This window comes from Lipophrys pholis (genome assembly GCF_963383615.2).
Source record: "Lipophrys pholis genome assembly, chromosome: 2".
In the NCBI taxonomy this organism is placed as follows: domain Eukaryota; kingdom Metazoa; phylum Chordata; class Actinopteri; order Blenniiformes; family Blenniidae; genus Lipophrys; species Lipophrys pholis.
Genome location: NC_137636.1, coordinates 11,541,822 through 11,565,410, shown reverse-complemented (window position 1 = coordinate 11,565,410; position 23,589 = coordinate 11,541,822). Strand labels below are relative to the sequence as shown.

General features: G+C 42.6%; 1 protein-coding gene across 2 annotated transcripts; it reads left to right on the top strand.

The window, feature by feature from the left end:
• Positions 1-9,521: 9,521 nt before the first annotated feature.
• On the top strand, positions 9,522-23,097 carry bdnf (brain-derived neurotrophic factor). Of its 2 annotated transcripts, none has more exons than XM_080458564.1 (2): positions 9,522-9,999; positions 22,047-23,097. In XM_080458564.1, the coding sequence occupies exon 2, from the start codon at positions 22,068-22,070 to the stop codon at positions 22,875-22,877; it is 810 nt and encodes a 269-aa protein (XP_080314690.1). In that variant the 5' UTR covers positions 9,522-9,999; positions 22,047-22,067; the 3' UTR covers positions 22,878-23,097. The 2 variants fall into 2 exon arrangements, with proteins under 2 accessions (XP_080314690.1, XP_080314691.1); XM_080458565.1 differs by lacking the exon at positions 9,522-9,999 and adding an exon at positions 16,388-16,718.
• Positions 23,098-23,589: the final 492 nt, after the last annotated feature.

Here is a 23,589-nt window from a genome sequence, read left to right as displayed (position 1 = left end):
GTTCTCTGAGCAAATTCAGGTGGAGCTTGACATTTTAAAGAAATCGAGCAAAAATAGTAATGCAGTGCAATCAGAGTATGATTCCCTAGCCACCACGCAGAAACATGCAAAGTCCTCAGAAAAGCCCAGCGGAATTAAGCTCACGACCGTCTCACTATGAGGCGAGAGCACAAACCACTACACCACCGTGCGACCTGCACATGGACTCAGACTCACACCTGAGGGCAATTAAGAATCATTGATTACCTCAAACATGTGTTTCTGAAGTCAGGGAGGAAATGATTTTACTCATGCACGCACCAGGAGAACATGAAAACTCCAGATTTGAACCAGGGACATGCTCACTACAAGACAGGAGTGCTCACCACTACAGCACTACACATCTTGTCTGCTACCCCAATCAAGGAGAAATCTTTACAGATTCAAGCACGTGATATTTTACAGATACATATCGGATAAATTTACGGCAATTTATAGGCAAGAAACGGCAACATAAACAAGAATTTATCACCAAATTGGTACTGGTATTCACTTGATCCCAGAAATATAACATATCGCCTTGAGGTAAAATAACTGAAATAAGCAGTCAAGAAAAATAACACTTGAAAGACAAAGTGTAGTTATTAACAACCAAACCCAAAGTACAAAGTATCTGAACAACAATTAAATAGAACAAAATAAGATGCAACAGCAGGAATAACACGTTAAGTGTCAGCAGGGGGCCCCTCCTTACTGTCTGTGCCCAGGGACCCCTTCTCTCAGAATCCACCCCTGCTTTATATAAAAACTTGGTTAAGTTTGCAAATCTTTCTTTTCAAACCATTTGTAAAAAAAAACTGTGACGGCAAAAGTTATTTTTAAATGAGAAAAAAGTCAGAAAAGTGTCTTTTATTTCCGTTAAATTTCCCTGTGAAATTTATTTGTTGTTTTTTTTGCCACTCCAAAGAGGAGCCTGGTGATCAAGGTCATATTTAAATAGTTGACAACCATGTATGATTTTTCAAAATTAGATTGAACAAAATGAACGTGTGTCAATGGAATAGCACATCACGACATCAACTGTGTGTGTGTGTGTGTGTGTGTGTGTGTGTGTGTGTGTGTGTGTGTGTGTGTGTGTGTGTGTGTGTGTGTGTGTGTGTGTGTGTGTGTGTGTGTGTGTGTGTGTGTGTGTGTGTGTGTGTGTGAATATGAGCAGTGTTTGGGAATATTTCTTAAGTTTTTCAGTGGCACAAGAGTACAGTTTACTAACGTGAAAAAAGGTGTAGGTAAGAGACGTTTTAAAGAAACAAACATTCAAACCTCACAAACTTTTCTTTTAACTGTGAAACATGTCCAGTTTGTCTGACCACACTTTCAACAAGACGAACAAAAAAAAACTCCAAAAAAAACTGAATGAACCTGAGACTCATTTTTGGGCATTAGGCCTGAGGGCTGCAAGTGTTATCTGGCTGCATCAAGTTTACTTTGTTTAAGAAAAGAAAGAATAGTGGAGTGTATGGGGGAGGGGGTGTAACGGGAGTCTTTAACAGGGAGTAAAAGGGACTGAAAGGATTTTGATCCAGTGATATTATATATCTGTGCTGGTCAGGGCAGACAAAAGCACACAGCAAACCACCAGAGAGCAAAGCATGTCACCTGAATAGTACGTCTTCTTTGCACTGTTGTACATCCAAAGGCTTTGTGTGCCTGAATTTGGTTGGTAGGAGGCACAAAGGAGGCAGTTTGTTCACCCCTGACAAGTGTGCTTTTATTTGCGGCGGCCCTTTGATGTATAGAGAAACTTTGGCTGGGATATCCCTCGCAGACAAATACACAAGAAATCCCACTCCTTTGTATTATCCCAAACAATTCCCTCGCCATTCACTGCAAAGCTTTTATTCCCTTTAAGACCTTTATTTTAAACTTTGTGCCTACTGTCTGTCTGTCAACTGTAATGGGGTATCTTGTCTGACTTTGGCGGATAAAAGGTGGGATGGCCTTTGGGCATGAGCACGTTTTCGCTTAGCGTAGCACAACTGGAACCGTGTAGGACCAATGTGCCAGGTTTTGTGTAAAAATAGCAAAACATTGGTGTTGTTTATAAAGTCCAGACCAGAAGCAGAGTGTAAACTTTAGACATTGTCATTTAACATAACCTAATACAGTCTTATTCTAACAGTAGGTGCATTCACTTTTGGAGTTTTTTTTTCAGTAAACCTTCCATTTTGATCGTAAAATCCTCCACATCTTTTCAGCACACGTAATAAATGTCATATTCTGGTCTCGATTAAAACTTACTGCTTACTTATTTGCGTGAACATTTTACAGCTAATCTAATCCGCCGTTGCGTGTTATGTGAGAGCGACTGTTCGTAGTGACATAAACACACAGGTGACATTCTTTTACAGGTCACCTCCCGAGTTGTGTGACTAGAAAGAGAAATCTGCTGAGAGAGGAACTCTAGGTAAAACTACTGGACATTCACAACAAATAAAGAATGGAAAGTGAACAATTTCCAGAAATCTCATGAGATTTCTTTTCATTAAAAAATGTGAAATTTTAAAAACATTGCAGAAACTGCATTTTAAACATCTAAATAGTAGTAAGTTGTGCATCTACAATCTATGACAGAAATCAAATGTTTCTGTTCCCGTTATTCTGATGTAGTCATAATTATGACATCCATCCGTTCATCCATGGAGCTGTGTGTGAAGGCAGGGGACACACTGGACCGTTTGTTGGTTCATCGCAGGAAAAAACGCACAGATACAAAGTTACATAAATGCTCTTTGCAATTTAGAGTCAAATGCATGTTTTTTTTAACTGGAGGAGGAAACCAGACAAGAGACAGGGAGAACTTGCAAACTCAGAAAATCCCCTAAACCCGACCTGACTTCGATCTGGGTATTTGCTAACCAATACCTCACAATGCAACCTATGTTATTTCTGAAATTAATCCAGATATATTACTGTAATCTTGACAAAAAATAAATAAATGCAAGCTCACAATTCTTGCAGACATTTTTAATTTGTGCTCATTATTGTTATTGTGGGGTTTTTTTCTGGACGAACTGTACAACCAGGACTTTTATTTTCAGAATAGCAGCTTGTCCAAGTTGGTGTTGCATCACATTTTTCTAATTGTGGTGTTAAAATCGTTATTTGGACAACAACAAAATGCTTCATTCTTGATCTGTGAAGTGTCGGTTTTTAATGTGTGAATCCAAACTTGATTAAAATCTGTAAGCTTGTGCAGACGAGGTGAGGAAAGAGCTTGTGCACTCACACCTGGGAGCTGCCCAGTATACTGCCACAGTGTTACACTGTTGTCGCTGAACAGTTGGGACTTCGCTCTGTGCAGCAGCACTTTGATGGTTGCTGTTGAGGCTGAGCACAGTGTTGCTTCCCCACACAGCTTTCGTCAGTCAGTCAGTCCGGGGATTTGAACAGCCAGCTTCCAAGTCACGAGCCTCCGCCTCCTCTGCAGGCTGCCGCCACTGTCTTTTATGTCAGACGACCGGAGAAAGAGCTAAAACTCTTGACCCCTCCATTTCTGGGCGCCCACAAGTGCTTAAGCAGATAAAGATTATATTCATCACATAGACATTTCCGTATGGGGGTCAGAATAAGGCTTTTACATAAAAACAGAGAAAAAACAAAAATAACGGTTTTGTTTTCAGGCCTGAGTAACGCTGACATGAGTTCTGCAGGGTTTACTAACCTTCACTGACTGGACGTTTTAAGTGGGCTTAGCCTGGATTTTACGGCGAGATATTTAACAACGGTTGGTGGTTTAACTGGAAACTTAAACATTACATGATTATTCCATGGAAGAAAAAAAAAAACTGCACCTCTAAAAAAAAAAAAAAAAAAAAGCCTACGTTTTCTTAAGTGAAAGAAGGTGTTTGAGTTCTCGATATCCAGTTCAGAAATACATTACAAGGTCAACACCATGCGCCGCTTCAGTCCACCCCACCGGTGTCCGACTGAATCACACCATGTGAATATCTGAGCTCGCAATCTACCACCTACCTCCTGAGTATGCACGCAGTTTTGCTGTGGAATGATTTTTATACATCTGCAACCTATAAAAATACCCACATATTATATTGTCGCAGTCGTCTTGTCAGTCTTTTTTTTTTTTCCCCCCCTTGTTGTTACATTCCAGCACGTCTGGATTCTTCGCCACGTGAAGTTCAGGGTGGCATGCAAACAGGAATGAATATTAATGACCAGAACCATGAGATCAATGTGAACCATCACACTCCAAACACAGACACTCATTCTATTGTTTCTCTTTTCCTTCTTAGAGTTCGAAAGAAAAACTGAAAAGGCGAGGCAATCATGAAATGTGAACATCTGCGTCGACATGTGTTACATGCATGTGCTGCGTTGAAGGTCAGTGCCTCGTACTTCTACTGTGCAATATTTGGCTGGTCATAAAGAGGCTACCATTTGCAGGGTTGCCGTGCATGCAAAATTTCAGGTCACTACCACTGGGAACCAATAACGCCTTTGGCTAAGCAACAAGATGCAAATACATCTATTCAAATTCGCACCACTCCATACACATTTGAGCTTACACAAATACTCACACACAGTCTCATCCCATTGCACCGGGCTGCAGAATTGAAATACAATGCATTAATTTCAGTCATGAGTAAGTCACAGTCCTGGAGCGATACTTGATCTGAGGCAAGTCTGGATCCATATTTCTGTGTTCGCTTTTCTTCTTTGCCAAGAGAGGAGGCATATCTATCGTATTCTGGATCATTTAAATCCAAAGTAGAGTGCTTACCCTCCCGATTGTCTGCTGTAGTTTGGCAGTCCAGTGGCGGGCCCAGATTGCCCGTCTCACCCCGGCAGTCATAAAGATAATGGCAGACAGGCAGCATCCTCCACTCCGGGCTGTTGAGCAGACGGAGGTTAGTCAGAGTTAGGAGATCAATGCACTTATATGTCACACCCAGAGCTCCACATTTCTCCCCCCAGGCACTAAAGACAAGGTTTACATAGGCACCGAGTGTTTAACTGGTAAAATATGGTTGTGGGGAGACGGATGACGCTGTACGCAGTAAAGGCAGATTAAAAAAAAAGAAAAGCTCAGTGACACACCAGCACATTCAGTTCAATTCCAGCCTGCTAAACCACTGGGGCAACCCAAATATCCTTCATCCTGACACTGTCCGTCACACTATACATAGAACGGCAAAATTAGCACAAATGCAGGGCTCACCATCAGTGTGAAGTATGGTGACAGTGGGGCAATTATTTACGAGCTGCATTACTTTCTGAAGACCTGAGCTCTGAGTCACCGACCGAGCCTGATAATTAATTCCTCACTCTACAGAAATATTATGAAGCTACAGTGCTGCTTGACAGATGTGCGGCGTGAAACGCATTTTGACTGATTTTATTACAAAACAAAATCACTTCTTTTTACACCTGAATCTTTATTTCAAAAGAAACTATACTTTGTTTGACCATTAATGGAAAATATAAGGGACAGGAGGTTTGCTAGTTTGATTTAACGATGTGTAATCAGAGAATTAGTTGTTTTTATGTCTCCGCTTTGTTTGTCCCAGAGCTCAACTTCCTGTAGATACAAAGGGGGGCGGGGGGGGATCTGACTGTACGAGATAACCTGCCATCAGCAGGCCTTCTATTTTTAACAGCAGGTACTAGTAACACATGACGTGGGGCTCTTGTTATCAATATTTATGGAACAAAGATTAAGACCGAGTCATGATACACACAGCGCCGACGGGATCCATCCTCGTTTAATAGTTGTCATTAAGGTGAGGGGGAGGAAAGTGCTCATAGACTCGAAGTTTTAGGCTGCCACTCTGCGTTTTAGTAATGATTCCTGAGACCAGACAGGGTCCAAATGTGATTAGTAGATGTAAACATGGCAGTGTGATGACTGCGGTGTTAAAATGGCTTCAACAATCCTTTTTAGTCATTCATTTTGTTAGGTTTGGGGGAGGCGGGGTTACTGGGCCGATTATTGGATCTGATCACATTCTAAAGACAGGTAGAAACTTAAAATGTAAAATTTGACGGAGAGTAGCACCAACAACTGACAAGCAACACTCGTCCCACTATCCCTACAACATATTAGCTTCTTTAATGTATTTCACTGGATCCTCTTTACATCAGAATTGAAATCAGTGTTGGACTTTCGTTTCAGACCCCCCCAAAAAAACCTGTAGCGGTGCACCTTTATCCCACAGTGGACACCCATTGGCCACACATTTTCAAAACATTCGCCCTGCCAAAATATGCTCCACTCAAACCCTTTAAAGTTCCACGAGCGAGCTCAAAAGAGGTGAAGTATCTTGGCAGACCACAGAGCAAAATGCCATCCAGTCATATGCAGCCCAGGGGATGAAGTGATTGATCTGTGACCTCGGACTCCGCCATAAGATAGTGTGGTGAAGAGTGCGGGGGAGGGCACGGATAGTGGAAAAGGGACGAGCGTGAGTCAGTAACAAAGTCTGCGAAAAGCTGTGGGAGCAGAGGAAGTGTTAACAACATCACAAGTAGGAGCAAGTCAAGTTACCACGTCAGGAGGCAAAAAGGCCTGAGAGGAGGATGATGGTATGAGCCTGAGAGGTGACGGGACACATACTCTACATCCTAATCATTTACTCATCTGAGCTGATTCGAAGAGGGATTGTTCATCCAGGTCGTGCTGTCCACGTCCGCCTGAAATGTATCACCGCTCTCTTTACATCGCTGCTTTTTTATCAGGAGGCTGTAATGAGTTGCCCTGGTGTGAAAAGCCCACAAAAGGACTGAGATCAAGGATAATAAGCTGTGTGTGACTCTCAAATCCAGCCCTTGTTGCCTACATGTTACATGAAAAATTCCATATTCCTCAGCAAGTAGTGTTCGTCATCTTAAAAATAATAAAATAAAAAATGCTTACTAATTTTATGTGCTTATGCCATCTTGTGTCTTCCAGGCAGAAATGTATTGGCATAAACTGTAAAGACTAGGTTGTTTTTTTTTTGTTGTTGTTGTTGTTGTTGTTGTTGTTGTTTTTGCCACTGCCTCTATGAAGCAGACTGACATAGTACATGCGTAGTCAGACCAGAATAAACTGTAACTGCCAAAAAAAAAAAAAAAAGACTGAAGTTTGGTACAATATTGGCAAGTCACACTGATTACAAAAAAAATAAGTATTTTCCAGTGAGTCATAAACATTGAATGTTCAAATCAGTGCCTATCACAAGTGCAGGAAAAGAGGGGGGAATGTTGTTGTGGTGTTGCCCCCACCACCACCACCACCACCCCCCCTCTCTTCCATGAATCCTCATAGAAGGCAGACTGCGTGCCAGAGTAGCAGCTCTGAATGGCATCGAGTTTCCTAAAACACTTTGATGAGCATGCTTATTTTTTTTTTCTTTTCTTTTCTTCCCCTCCTGTTTTGTGAGAGAAGTCCAATAGGCGTTTGTCAGATTGGTGCTATTGTCTCTTTGCAGACGCACGCCTACAGGTTTCAATAACGCGCCACCCTTGCTGCGTGATTTCCATAAACTATGACAAAAAAGTAATTTATACCACGAGAATGACACTTTTCTTACACGCACGCTAGAAAGTTTGGGATGCTGGCAAAGAGTCAGGCAAATATCACCTATTACTCATGTTACTTAGTACATTTGGGGCTTCACTTGCAAGCACAGCGCTTCGTCACTGCATAACAATCAGATGGCTGAGTGTTGGCAGTGCAACTGATGGAATTTTACTGAAAACAGATTTTCGCCTTTGAACTTCCAGATATTCCTGATCGAAAAGTCTCATCCCCGACTTTTAGACGCTGTGGTCGCTTTCTCCGGGTGTGAATACGCCTCTCGAGGACGTGGATTAACTTTTTGATTCGTGTTTTCATCTTCAACGAGAAAGAAAAAGAAATAAATAAAAAGAAATCATAATAATAACGCAGCACTTCACCAGCATTTGACAACGTGAGTATAAATGGTTGGTCCAGCGGGAAAAAAAGGGGGGGGGTTGAGGTGGAGGTGTGGGGGGGGAGTATTTTTCTTTTTCTTTTTGGGAGCAGCAACAAGTTCCTCAACAACTTGACAGGCAGACACAGTGGCGGTGGAATTGGGTATTTGTTTTGTAAAATCCGACCCGCTGCGCTTCGTCCGCGTTAGAATAATCTAAATGACCAGTTGTGCGTATGCGTAATAGGCCTATGGCCCGTCGCCAAAGAGGGAGTTAACAGTGTAAAAAAAAAAAAAAGAAAGAAAAGAAAAGAAAAACACACACACTGGCACGTGAATGTGGATATGTCTCCGAAGTTTTATGTCTGTGACATTGTTCCCCGTTGCGGATTTTAATGGTCCAAAGCAGTGAAGCAGCGATCAGCCACGAACTAGTGCCCCTATAAACTTGTACTGCCGTCGCTTATTTCAATCACGTAAGACCCCTAATGGCGTTGTCCGGGCGAGGGTGTTACGTATATCTGTACAAGCTTTTCTGACAAACCCGGGCTTGTTGATATTTGTCTTCACTGTAGAGCCACCAAGGTGTTGCCTGAGAGAGTTTAAGCACGCCGATATTGCAAAGGGTTATTAGATTCATAAGTCAGCGAAGTGGTGGGCGATCTACTGAGCACAGCAGAAGTTCTCATATGATGACTTCAAACAAGACACATTACCTACCAGCATCTGTTGGAGTGAGTGGATATTAAGACACTTCTATCTCCAGGACAGCGTAGGGGAAAATGGTAAGTAGGAATGGAAACACACAGCATTATAAAGGGATGATTACCAGTAAATAGTCGTGCTTGCTGTTTAGTCTGGCAACGCATTGCTGGAAGGGTTGGACTCAGTGGCTACTTGAGAAACTCAGTATCGAGCCCCATGTCTTGTGAGGCTGATGTTGAGAAAAGCTTGTGTGAAAAAGACTGTGTGGCATTTCTCTGCTCAGGATATGCCGGTACAGTGAGAGGGGTAAGGAAATGTTACATTGTGTCTGCGCGCAATGTGTGGATGTGATGTAGGCTGTACAGACTGTCTTGGAGAGCTGTGTTGCTGGCAGTGAGGGCTTTATATTTTATGCATGTATGTGTTCTTTCTGGAGTGCGGTGCCCGTGTGTTTTTTTTTTATTTCTTTTTTTTTTTTTTTTTTAAATACATATAAATAAAAAAAAAAACAAGCAACATGTGCCACTTCCCTGTGACACTTGTCATAAGCATGACATTAAGGAACAATGGGACTGAGCGTTCAAGCGTTGTCACTTGCAATTTGGCGTGAGAGTGTAGCCTTTTTTTTTTCTTTTTTTTTTTCCCCCTTTGTTTTTTTAAGGCGACCATACACTGGAGTGAACCGGCGTTTGTCATATAGGTGCTGTTATCCTGGAAGGAAATGTCCGACCAATATGTGATCAAATATTAACAGGACTGGTTTGGCAAGGGGTGGGAAAATACACGTGACAAGACGCGGGGAAGCAGCAGAGTGAGAGAAAAAAAAAAAGCAGTCTCTAAAGTGGGCACTCAAACAAAAGTATATAGATATTTTCTTGCCCCCTCATAGTTACCCTGGCTGTGTTATGCTTTCAGCACGTTGGACAGAGGCACCGGAGTCGTGCATGGACTAAAACGCCGAGTGGACGCCAACTCTCTTTCTCTCTTTTCCCAGCCCCCCTTTGCCAAACCTGGGATTGTTTTTTCAACTTTTGGTAAGCTTATTCTGAAGGAGCCTGTGGTCTGTAAACGGGAAATAAACGGGATTCTAAAGAGAGAGAGAGAGAAAACAGTTAGTTTAAAAAGAAAGAGAGAAAAAGAGGCAGAGAGAGAGAGAAAGGCGCTTGCCATTAGAGGAGCTTGTGCTTTAAAATGTGTTTTTTGTATAGCAGTGGTGAAAGTTAAAATGTTAGGGCGTCTGGTCTTTTGCACAGCACATTCACGGTACCTATAAGCCCCCCCACACTGCGTTAAACTTTGGGACATGCAAGTCTTGGTCGCGGAGATCTAACCACGCACATAGTGGTTGTCAGCCCTTGTAAAGGTAAGAGCACAATCCATTGTTTTCATGTCAATCTTCTTCTTTTTTTTTTTTTTTTTAAATTCTTGTCTTCACGGGCTTTTCTTCTGGCTTTTCCTCTATATGAACTTCGGGCTTTTTAACTACAGCATGCAGCCCTTTCGCTTTGGCACTGTGTGTTAATTGTGGACATCAGTGACCGAAATAACTCCGAGATGAAATCCGATCCAGGTGAACAAATACCTCGTTTAGACAAACCATCCTCGTATGCCTTTAAAATCCAAGTTATATTCAGACATTACCGGCGCCTGCACGTTCACATTGGCTTTAAGTCGTGTGAAACGTTGAGACCGGGACTCGTTTTCGTGCTTGTGGGATTTTTCTTTTTCTACAAAGAGAGTTCTTTTATTTTTCTTCTTCTTCTTCTTTTTCTAACGTTTTTGGAGTTTCCGAACACTGCCTGCTGCAACATAATTTGCGTAATCGTTGCGTTGTGCCTAATCATGCTTCCAATATGGGACTTAAGACGCTGCAGTGATCCTTCCAGCACGAGCACTGATGCTGGTGCATATCATCAAATTGTCAGGGAAAAAAACATCTATCTATCTATCTATCTATCTATCTATCTATCTATCTATCTATCTATCTATCTATCTATCTATCTATCTATCTATCTATCTATCTATCTATCTATCTATCTATCTATCTATCTATCTATCTATCTATCTATCTATCCTTTTTTTTCTTGTTTGGTCTGCTGCATTCATGTTTTGTCTTGATGTCAAACCCTCTGGATTTTGTTATCGACCAAAAATAGCCCTACTCTTTACCCCCCTTCCCACCCCCACCCTCCCTCCCTCCATCGCCCCCCCCTCCCGTCATCGCCATCAAATCACTTGTGTTTTTACTACGACCGCTCCACGGTTTCATTCATAAGGTGCTTTTCACTTCACCTGCTACCCTACCCCCTCTTTTGTCTGTACACGGCTCCGAGTCGACCTGTCAAGACTACGAGTGAATAATTAAAAAAAAAACAGGGGTGGTGGGGGGGGGGGGGGGGGGGTGGGGGGTGAATCAAGAAACGATTAATTAATTCTTGATTTGTTGGGAAATCGTGTAATTTGCCAAAAGCCGGGCTCTTTTTTTACACTGAACAAATTGTGATTTTATTCCTGTGTCATATTATAATAAAGATGGGCGTGGTCTGAGTCCATCCACTGACAGATGTTATGGCTGAATGAGCTGGGGAGAGATAAGATGGCTTGATTTTCAATTGTCCGGGAAGCATCCTTTCTTTTCTTTTTTTTTCATTCTTTCTTCGTGTTTTGCCATTTTTTTCCTCATTCTAATTGAAAGACGCGTGAAATCATGCATGCCTGTTTTTAGATTGAGGTGATCATCGCACCAAAACTGCTGGGATTTTATTTCTCTGCTCTCCTGAAGGACTTGTAGCCTCAAAATTCGTCTCGCACCGATGCAGAAGCGGTGGATATTGTCTATTTCCCCCTCTCTCTCGCCTTCTCTCTCGCTCTCTCTCTCTCACTCTCCATCCTTCACTCATCCACCATCACCCCCCCCCCCCCCCCTCATCCCCCCACCCCCCCCCCACCCTGCTTCTTCTTTTTTTCCTTTGGTCAAAGATTTAAGATTTCTGATCCAAGACGAAGCAATTGCATTGCAAAAACAACAGGAAGAGAAGAGAAAAGCCCCAACGCCCACTGGCTGTCCTGTTTTAATCAAGATTCCTCATGCATGCTGAATTTTCGTATAAATACTACAATATGAATGCGTCCAGTGAATTCCTAATTACATTTGAATTATGGGACTTTTCAGGCAGCGTTTTCGGTCATTTCAACGCAGCAATCTAATGTGTGTAGATCGGTTTCGGCGTAATATAACCTATAACTTCTCATTTCATGAGACACCGAAACCAAAATAGATCATCTTACTTATTATAGGCTGCCCGACAATCATAAAAACGCTTCTTTAATGAAGACTGCGTCGCCAATATAATAACCACGTTTCAATCTGCAATACCGATGAACTATTGATTGCAGGAATTATGACAGATTGGGGATTTATCCAACGAACCGATGAAGGTTTTTTAAGACCTAGAAATTTGCCTTTAAAGAAAATCGTTTGCATTTTATTCATAGATGCTGTGGGTGGGGTTCGAGCTTTTTTTTATTTTTATTTTTTATTGCACCATCTTTTGCCGGATGTACTTGTTTGCAAATTTAATATTTAACCTTGCAGAATGTCTTTTTTTTTCTGGCCATGTAGCAGTATTTTTTATTTTATTTTTTATTTTCTACTGAGACGTGGGATTATGGTGTGGGCGTGGGCGTGTTGGGTGGAGGAGGAGGGATGAGCGGAGGCGGGTTAGGAGGGGTTGTGGGGTGGCACGACACACTTTGTATGTATGAAGGTTTTTTTATAGCACTTTTCTGCAATGTACGTCAGCGGATCAGTCCATAAATGGGGCTGCGTGCGCTTGTGTGCGGGCGTGCGCCTGCGTGCGCGCGCGCCTTGTGTGCGTGCGTCTCCGCGTGTGTTATCTTTACCGAGAATCTCCCCTCTCTCTCTCTCTCTCTCTCTCTCTCTCTCTCTCTCTCTCTCTCTCTCCCTCTCCCTCTCTCCCTCTGCACTCTCAGCTCTGCAGAGTTGAGGTGGGCGTCAATAACAAACCTGATGGTAGGTTTTCATTGCAAAAATCAGTTGAATTTCTTTCGATAGGCCTGTTAATTTTAACGAAATAATACGTGCAATATGCAGAAATAAACATAGCATTAATAATCTCGTGCAGCTAATGGTTTTTTTCCCCTCTCATTTGGTAAATGTTGGCCTTTGTGTGTCGATTTTTTTTTTTTTCACTCGTTGCGATCAATTCAGGAAGCGAAAGGGATTTGGCGAAATCTGGTTTTATATTAATGACGCTCAATTTTCTTTTTATAGAAACACTGGGTATTTCTTCTAAAATACATTCCCGATTCCGGATTGTGCCGAGCTATACGCTGCCCAAACGTTTTCATTCATGAAATGACAATAACTTGCCTATCGTCCAAGCTGAATTTAAATCATAAAACGGGGCTTATTGATTATTTGGGGGTAAATAGATGGCGGAAATCTCCGCTCACGGCTCGTCGGACGTCACGATATATTTAGAGCGAAAATTAATCATCTTAATCATTATGGAAATGTAGGCTACATCGCACCGCCACCATCGCAGCAATTGCTTTAGTCACCACACCATCATCTTCATCACCAACACCTTCATCCAATTAACAGGCTTGTTTAAACAAGTTCTGGCAGGAGGCGAAGCCTTGAACCTTTTCCCAAACCTTTAATTATCAGTTCTTCGAAATCCAGAGTTGTTTTTTTTTTCATCGATCAAGCCAACGATCAGTTATTAATCTACCGTGGAGATGTATTTATTGTTACTGTGAAGATATTTTATATGTCGGACCACTGCGGGACAACGAGGTTTCACGATGCTGTGTGTGTGTGAGTGTGTGTGTGCGCGCGCGGAACTGTTCGATCATTCCAGCAAAGCATTCAAGTGTGTCTCTCAGCATGTGAACATGCAGCACATCACTGGATTCAAGCAACTCCCTCAAACAATAAAACATGTATTTGTGTTGCCTGGGTGATGTAAACTCGCAATATGTCAATAAGCTTGGATAAAGTCATGAGCGGAATTAAAATAGTGTCATTTTTGTCTTTAATTGGGGAGTTAAAGAGCTTCTCGAGCTGCTTTTGGTGCTGGGATAGCAAATCAAACACCCTGCTTCTTGAGCAATGGTGTTAGTTAAGGTTGAAGCCTTAAAACTTTAAATTCAGATGGATTCCAATGTTTCCACGTGAAATTGTGGCATGATATGTGTTTTTTCATTTCACATTGAACCATGCTGGAGCTAATAAAAGAGACAGACAGAGGCAGTCACTATAGAAATAAGGCATCAGCTGTACCAGGGTGTGGAGGGAGGAGTGTATATATGAGGCTTAGAGGACTAGTGTGCTGTGTCTGCCTGATGATTACATTAAAGGTTATTGTCATCACAGGAGGGATGACATTAGCTCCTCACTCCAACATCTGATTAAAAGTGGCCTGTGCTCAGTTTACGGTGTTTACCAATTTTAGACTTTTCTCAACTGTTCTGGAGCTCATCCTTCGACCCGCTTTGACGTCATCCAAACCTCATAACAAAATGTTTTCTCAGCTGACGTGTTTGCTCCTCGAGGAGGAATGCAATTTCACTTTGATCAAAATACCCTCTTCGCCTTCCTTTATCCCCTGTGAAAATGACATTTCACAAAATGTCATTTCGTCCGTGCTACATGGTTCTTCTCCCGCACAAGGAGGCATAATTCTACTTGTTAAGCGAAGCTTCTCGGCAGTGCGGACCTGTCAGCGTCGTGCTGCATTTGGCAAGAGAAGCCTTGAAAGGTTATACAAGTGTGTCGTGTTGTCAGCTCCCGTGGTTGTTTTCTTCTTACTGCTGCACAAAACAGCAAAAAAGATGTTGGTGAGCGGGGAGGGAAAATGTGAGGAGAGAGCTATCCATCCGATACTGCACATCACATGTGTTCAGCCATGAATGTGATCTTTAAAACCTGAAGAAATTTGCGACGTGACATGCAAAGACAAGGGGACTGCATCCCAACACCTCGGATAGTTTGAAGTCATTGTCCCTGCCGCCGAAATCTTAAACCTTTAGAAATCTAACACCCCAGTCTCAGTGAAATAGTGGTTTAGCAGTTTTCACAATGACTCCTGGTCGTCTTTTAACAGGCCACTGCTGTCCTTCTGTTTGATGCTCAACTGGATGACTCAAAAGGATTCTAACACTTCTCACAGCTCTACCCCCCCCCCCCCCCCCCCCCCCCTCCGCCCCCTTTTTTTGTTTCCCACAGTTATTATAAATTATATTCGTCTCATTCAGAAATTCAGCCTTTACTGACTCGGACACATGCAAACCAAAGGACTTCTCTTGATACACCACCTTCAGATGTGCTGTATCTGCAGAAATGAGAGGGACCATGTTGTTGTTTTTGCTCTTCTAATGAGATGCCAAGTGATTTATTTATGAATTACTTGTTTGGAACAGCCCCCTTGTGCAGTGTGCATTTTTTTAATCCTCTTTGGAGTCATGTCGCTCAGTGATTGCTGATGCAAGTCTTTGTCATCCAGAGTTTGCCCTCACCTCCTGCGAGCCTTCAGGGAGGGCTATATCTATCTTGGCATGTCCCTGGGTGTGTTGGAGGTGGGAGTGACTCATTAAGCAGGTGTGAGCATCCACTCCTATACTGCTACATGCCAAACAAGAGCTCTCCAGCTCATAAGCTCGTGCAGGGAAGAATCATGATGGCAATATAGCAAACACATCACAATCAATCTTTGCACTGGACCAGGGCCAAGTCACTAGGATAATGAGCTGCTATTTCTCCATTATGCTCACTCTTGTATTCATCAGAGGTGGAATTTCCAAACGTTCATCACCCTTTGAAAGGCTGTGCCTCCACTGACATCTTTATTTGAATTCTACATTACAGAGGGAATGAATTGTTCCCAGTTTGTTCCTGATGAGGGGAAACAGAGTATCGAGAAGCAAAGCGGCATTATTGTCTGCGGATGCTCTGTGTGTATAATTTAAACAGGTTTGTTTAGCTGACATTTGATAATAATAACCTGTGAAAGCTGGTTACTACACTGCAGAGCACTTGCAGGGGAGTCATCCATCTGTTGTGGAGATGGCTCACTTTAAAAAGAGAATTGTTTCAGTAAGTTCACTTTTTCTTTTTTTTTTTTGTCAGCCTCCATTAACTGTCAGCATCTAAATTCAAAAAGATTGTGACATAGGAAACAGGCTTTTGGTCATATAAAATAGATTAAATGATGGGATAGCGCAGACAAATACGTAGGACTCCTTCACTTGAGCTTTTTTTTTTTTTTTTTTTCTTTCTTTAAATGTGACTCACCTCTCTATCTGCAGACCTGCAACAAGAAATGATTATTTATAATTCTCCGTCTAATTTTACACAAATAGGCCACGGTGTGTATCACGACTTGGTGTAGACGCGCTGTTATGCAAAGCCCTTCAAAAATATGCCAGTTATTTAAGCTGTGTGGAAAAAGAAAAAGAAAAAAGAAATACGGAAGAGGAGAGGCTTCACGTCACTTGTGCTTTGTATATTGCTACACATTATGGTGTGGATGCAGGCTGCACGGTATGCGGACAAACAAACAAAACAAAAAATACAAATTAAAAAGCCACTTAATGCTCACTGAAAGCGCATTAATAGTTCCGCCTTCGGGGCTGTTTAAACAGGAGTTTGGTGGCGACCAGTCAGCCAGCGGCAGGTCACATGTTGCAGCGTCATTGTGTAGTAAAGTTACTGTAGTTGCAAAGAGGCTCCTCATTTCAGCTCCAGAGGTCTCTCTCATCCCGTGGTGGTGCTGCTGCAGCGGCGGCTTTTCAACATGCGACAACTTCAGTTCCAGACGATCTGCAAAGGAGCCGCGCAGCCATGGGAGTGCATTACCTCAGCCATGCAATTTCCACCATCAATAATTTAATCTATTTGCTCCAAAGCTGAAGCGATATCCTGAAGCTGGTCGGGAGAGAGTACGAGAGAAGGAAAATATCGCTTAAAGTAAAATTACTGAGGGAAGTTGTTCCTAAACATCCCAGATGACACTGCTGTCCTGTTGAATGGTCTGTTTTACGACTGGGCAGTGAAAGGTATGTCTGCTTGTTCTCACAGAACTTCTCTTTTTAAAAAAAAAAAAAACCCACTTTCGCCTTTGCTTGATGCTGCTTAAGGGAAAGACAGCTGGTGTGTGTGTATGTGTGTGTAAATGCGCGCGCGTGTGCGTGGGGAGGGGGGGGGGGGGGGGGGGGATGAGGAGCTGAATTGTGGGGGGGGGGGGGGGGGGGTTAAAAGTAGCTCGATCAGACGTCGGCGCAGCCCGAGAGGGGATATGTGTAACCTTATCCGCTTGTTCATTAATAAAAAAACGGAGTTATTATGTTGATTGGGTTTCCAGTGGAGAGCACCAGCTCAGCAGATGTAATCTCGAGTTAGAAAAAAAAAAAGAAGAAAGAAAGAAAGAAAAGAAAACACTGTTGTTTCATTATTGGAGCAGCATTGTGGTCATTAGCAGCTTTTCTTTCCTCCCGAGTAACAAAGTGGAAACAATCCAGCGTGCGTCTGTATGAAATCACCCGCGTTTGGACATTTTTACGACAACTTTACGCGCATAAACAGCGCCAATAAACTATTTTCTTCGGGGTGTTCGTCTGTATTTGATAATCCAACCACAGACCATCCACCGTTGTGTACAAATGAACAAAAAACACAACTCCAGACAGTTTTGGGTCCTGTTGTTTTGCAGAGGGAAAACTTTGATGAACTCATTAAGACTTTATGGGAAACCCGAGACCTGAACGGCCAGCTTTGGCGGCCAACATACACTATTGCGTATACTCTTTGGGGTTTGCATACTCGTGTCGATGAACCTCTGAGAATAAACACGGATTAATCCAAAATCCGCTTTATAGAGAGGTGGAAAACTGGCTCGTTTGTGACAGCTACTTGTGAAGGGATCTACTTCAACAATTATTCGGCATAGCGGCATGCGCAAGGGCCGAGTGACTGGATGATGATTTAATGATGAATTAATGATGTAGTTTCTAAAAAATGAAAATTAGGGACACGTTTTTTGTTTGGAATCGTGACTCAGTGGCGCACAAGTGAACTTCATGGCTTATAGCTGCAATTACGCGCAACATATTTGGCTGTGCGCCCTGGAAAAATACTATCTATCTATCTATCTATCTATCTATCTATCTGTCTGTCTGTCTGTCTGTCTGTCTGTCTGTCTGTCTGTCTGTCTGTCTGTCTGTCTGTCTGTCTGTCTGTCTGTCTGTCTGTCTGTCTGTCTGTCTGTCTGTCTGTCTGTGGAAGGGAAGAAGAGAAGGAGCTTTCTATTTCACGGTCTCATGCGCCATCTAGTGTTCAAAGTTGCGAACTTCGCAGCTCTGTCATTTCAGTGGCTTGTGTCAGTGCCGGTGATTCATGAGATAAAACAAACAGTGCATTCAACCTCCTATTTAGAGTTTTTTTTTTTTTTTATAAGATATTTTCACATTTTTGGATGGGCACGGAGTAATTCATTCATGATTTGCTATATCACTGGTTCTTGGTTCTCTTCAGTTGTCCACTGCTGCACACTGAGTGTTGGAGGGAGGCAGCAGCTCATTTGGATAACATAAATCACTCAGCAGGTATTTGAATGCAGGGCTTTCTGTGGCAGTGGCTGGGGTTGGCCTGGAGGCCAGACATAATCCGTAGTGATGATCATCCATTACTAAACGTGCTCTGAAGCTGTCTCAGATTAAAAACAGATCTCAGGGAAGCAAGCTTCCACATGTGTCTGCCATTACAAGCACCAACTCAATTAAGTCCAAATTCCTGTGTTAACTGTAGCTTTGTGGTACACAAGGGGTCTTGGGATAAACATTTACAAATTATTTGCGGTTCTCCTTTTTGTTCCAATTTGTACATTTGGCTTTGTGTGCTTTATATGCCGAATGTGACGAAACATGTTGCCAGGTAAATAGCTCAGGCCCACACGGTTCTGGAGGAATTGAACAAAGACGGGTGCCCACAAGGGAGCAGTGGTAGAGGCAGAGAACAAATCTTGCTATAGGTCACACATTTCTATTCAAATGTCTCGAGCACATGTTCATTTCTCCTGTTCGTGGCTCCTTTCCCTCTGTAATGGCTTATAAGATATCATGCATGCTGTTACGAAAAGATGAAGCCATAAAGTGTGTTGACATGTGCAGGGAGGCTGGGGAGCATTACTGAATGTGTAATAATACTAGCCATGCTAGTCCTTTCATGCTTTAGAGAAACTTTTCAGCGTCTGTCAAAGCAGGCATTTATCACTTTAATCCCCACCTGGAACAAAGAATAAATGCGAGGGTAAGTTACATATCCCTGCCATACAGCCGTGCTCTCAAAGCAGATGAACAGGTGGTCATCTAGAGACGTCCAAGCCAAACAGTTGACAGAGTCCACAGACTCACCTGCTCCTATTGTTTGGGGTGTTTCATGCCCTAGGTGTGTTTGAGCAGCAGTTATTGCGGGCTTTGTTTCCCTCTAGTTCATATTATTGGCTCAGTGCTTCAGCTGTTATGTTAGTGTTATGCTTATTTTACCATGCTTTACGTGAAACTTGTATTTATTTGATAGGATTTCATTAAATGATTAATTTCAAACAACAACAGAAGAAATCACCAGCATATTGTTAGAAAGGTCGTCTGCAGGCTCCTCCAAAAAAAACCCAGCAGTTTTATTCCTCTCTTACTTCATTATTCATGCTCATTATGTTAACACTCAAGCCACTTCTTTTATTAACTGTGAAATCCACATAAAATGTTCCTTTTGCTGGATGTATAAAACAGAAGCAAACCAAACATTTGTCACATTTAGCCTCCAGCAGATATAAGCCAGAGATTCTCCGCCAGTCCCATAGCAATTAAATGATTCATTGGCTTTATTGCGTTTTAACAGGATGTTGATTGAGAGCATAAGCCATATTGATTGTCCTGATGGAAACAGGAAATCACAGAGATAGAAATAAAATCATCTGTTGTTCCCGGTGTGAGGATACCCGGGGGAACGGCATGCAATTGCACAATGTTGAGTGGCATTACCCCCAGCAACCTCCTCCCCTCCATTCTCTCCCCGATGGAGACCTGGAAGAGACGTCATCTGTGGTTGTTATGCTGCGAAATGACGCTGGCACTCTCTCCACCCCCTGCTACTGCAATATTACCCCTGTGGTCTGTTACGGAAGATGCAGCACTCTTCGTCTGCACCATTTCCAGCATGAAGTTTGACGCCTAACAGTAATCAGCCCTCTTCCTTCATTTCCCTCATGTGGAAGTGGAACCATTTGAGCACGATGCTGATAATAATATCAGCCTAAATGCATCCTACACATAAAGCTGGTGACTGGCCTGAATCCCGTAAACCTCCATGATTTTATCTGCTGGGAAGCCTCACAGAAGAATTTCTGTTCTTGGAAGCAACACCCTAACACTGCTGGTGGGTTAAGAATCCTGGGTTGGAACAAATATTAGTAAATCATGACCAATATTTTATGACATATGGATGATTTTCTCTTTATGACTGGCTTTGTTAACATTGTTGTTTTAGTTGGTTAGAGGAAAAATACCCTCATCCCAGTGCAAACACATAGAAGCCCGCCCCTCCCCATGCCCTCCCTCTAACACACACACTCACACACACAGGAGGAGGACGTCACTGAGCTCGGGGAATGAGTGGCTCATTAAGAAGAAGGATGTGATATTCTGAATAGAGACTGTGAGACTCCCAGCACATCTATTTTTAGACGAGATATCACTATGGCAGTCACGGCGGTGTCGGTTAATTGCAGCCACAGCCCCAGATACCAATTAAGAATGAAACAAATGCTTTTATGGTGGGGCTTTGCTCCTCCCTACTGTAAAGGTCCTCGTGTCCATTCAGAGTGGAGGCAGGAGTGTGTTTGCTCGGTGTGTTTTCCTGTGTCAGGCTGGGACATGCGGAGTGCAGTCAAAGCCTCAGCCGGGCTATTTTTAAATGAGCCCCTGTGGAAAGCAAGATCTAGTTTTTTTTTGTCTTTTTTTATTTATTTATTTTTTTTGCATTATGGTTGTCTTCATATCTCAGGCTGTTGGATGTCCACCAGTTCATTGATTTGCTGTGAATCTTAGAGCTTCTCAGAGGTAAGAGTTGCGTATGTGCTCAGGAACTTTGGTCATTAAGGATGTGTGTGCAGTATTGCAGCTACACATGGCTCATTGCGGCTGTTTGTTAACCCTGGCAAGCGCTTGGCTTCTCTTTCGCTCTGATACTGTGCAGGCAGGATGACACATCCCTCTGTCATACACTTTCCTCATGACATCCTGTTAATTCATCCTGCAGTGCTCTCTCTCTCTCTCTTCCTCTCTTCTCCCTCTCCCTCTCTCCCTCTCTTTCCACCTGCCAAATTCAAACTGTGTCCCTTTCACAAACCCCTGGTTCCCATTCATAACTGAGATGCGCTGTGTAACCCAGATCAGATTTTGTTTTGTAATAATAGGGATAATGCTGCAACATCAGTATTTGTCAGAACTAACACAAACACAGCATTTCAGTCAATAAGTGCTGTCCATGCTGGAAGCTCCTAAAGTGTTGATACTCTTGTTAGTGTGACAGTGTCATGGATGATGTTACACGAGCTCAGAAAATGATGTCACAATGTCAATGGACAGCCACATTTTGTCATTTCTGTGTTAGTTCGGATTGTCCCTTCTTTCAGCTTATCAATATCAGAATCAGAAATCCGGGCAACTACTATAGATGCAATGTGAACGTCCACTGTGTCTTCTGTAAAGTATAGAGTCATAAGGGGGAGGCTTGAGCTTTCAAAACGGATAAGACAGTTACTCAGGCAGTGAGAGATGAATGACAGGTTTGGCCATTATAAAACTACACGTCTGCACACTCAGGAACAAACCGTGCAGTTTAACACACCGGTAGCATAAAAAAGCGCATGAATAATAACAAGCCTTGTAATGATGTTTTGACATCTATTTGTGTAATCTTATCTTTTGTAATAAGCAGCCTCTCTGATGCTCAGCACAGCTTTTGTACATTGCTGCCAACAAATAGAAATCTAAGCCAGACCTCACATAGGAACAGAATGATTACAGTTTGCAAACAATTTGAAAACACCGATGACACAGTGCCAGTATCACTTTAATAAAAACATGCTGTGATTATATCAAAGCTACTGGCTCTCTTTTTGGCTCGCAACACAAAGAGTGGAGGGTGCAAATAAGAGGAGAGGTTTAGATGGTGCATTTTGGATCAAGGATAAGCTAACTTTATAGAAAATGCTCTTTGATTAATGGTGTTGTCTCCTCTCTCTCTCTCCCTCCCTCCCTCCCTCCCTCCCTCTCTCTCTCTCTCCCTCCTTCCCCCTTGTTTTCTGTCTTTCTCTCCCTCTCCAGTTCCACCAGGTTAGAAGAGTGATGACCATCCTGTTCCTTACTATGGTTATTTCATACTTCAGTTGCATGAGAGCTGCGCCCCTGAGAGATGCCCCGGGCATGCGGGGCCATCGGACGGAAGGCTACTTGGGCGCTGCTGCGACGGCCGCACGAGGCCACGGGACTCCACAGAGTGGCGGCGGGCCGGGCCAGCGCGTGGAACTGCCCTCACTCACAGACACATTTGAGCAAGTGATAGAGGAGCTACTGGAAGTGGAAGGAGAGGCGGCACAGCTGGGACAGGGGGCTGATAAGAGCCAGGGAGGTGGGGGTCCGTCGTCTGTGGTCACCACAGAGACCAAGGATGTCGACCTGTACGACTCGCGGGTGATGATCAGCAACCAAGTGCCTTTGGAGCCGCCGTTGCTCTTTCTTCTGGAGGAATACAAAAACTATCTGGATGCCGCTAATATGTCCATGAGGGTGCGGCGACACTCCGATCCCTCACGGCGTGGAGAGCTCAGCGTGTGTGACAGTATTAGCCAGTGGGTGACAGCTGTGGATAAAAAGACGGCAATAGACATGTCTGGGCAGACAGTTACCGTCATGGAAAAGGTCCCTGTCCCCAATGGCCAACTGAAGCAATACTTTTATGAGACCAAATGCAACCCCATGGGGTACACAAAGGAGGGCTGCAGAGGAATAGACAAGCGGCATTATAATTCCCAATGCAGGACAACCCAGTCCTACGTGCGAGCGCTTACCATGGATAGCAAAAAGAAGATCGGCTGGCGGTTTATAAGGATAGACACTTCATGTGTATGCACATTGACCATTAAAAGAGGGAGATAGTGTATAAAATGTATAGATTTTATTGAAGAGTTTAAAAAAGAGAATAAAGAGAAAATATCTATTTGTATATATACATAACAGGGTAAATTATTCCGTCAAATGAAAATTTTATGGACTGCATGTAAAAAAAGATGAAGTTTATACAGTAAAAGTGATACTACAGTCTATTTATTGAACATATTCATGACCTTGTAAACAATTAAAAAAAATCTGATCAGTCATTTGCGCCCAGTTTAAATTACTATATCACATTTCTCAAGACATTGTGATTTGTTTACATTGCCAAGAAAACGAAGGGAAGAAAAAACTGGCAAGGAATGAGCGGACCGTTCCATCTTCAAAAGCTTGCATGCTGCTTCAATTGTGAATTGAGAAATTCTCCACTTACAAAAAAAGGATACGATGCTGACCAAAAAAACTACAAAAAAAAAACATTCAGTTTACAAACTCAGCAGAAAACAATCTTCACTCGAGTAATTTATCTGTTTACTGTTCTAAACTTCTCAAGGTAATGTTGGAATTACATACTATGTCAAGGTGCTGTTGTCAAAGCTTTGCTGTTTATTTTTTTATCCCCACCAGAGGAAAAGATATATTTAAAAAAAATAATTATATATATATATATATATAATATATATATATATATATATATATATAGACATGTTTATGGGTTAATATTATTCATTTTGTATGTTGTGAAGTTGTTTGCAAT

Bases quoted from the DNA above. Each gene is read 5' to 3' on its own strand.
- bdnf (XM_080458564.1), top strand. From the start codon at position 22,068: ATGACCATCCTGTTCCTTACTATGGTTATTTCATACTTCAGTTGCATG.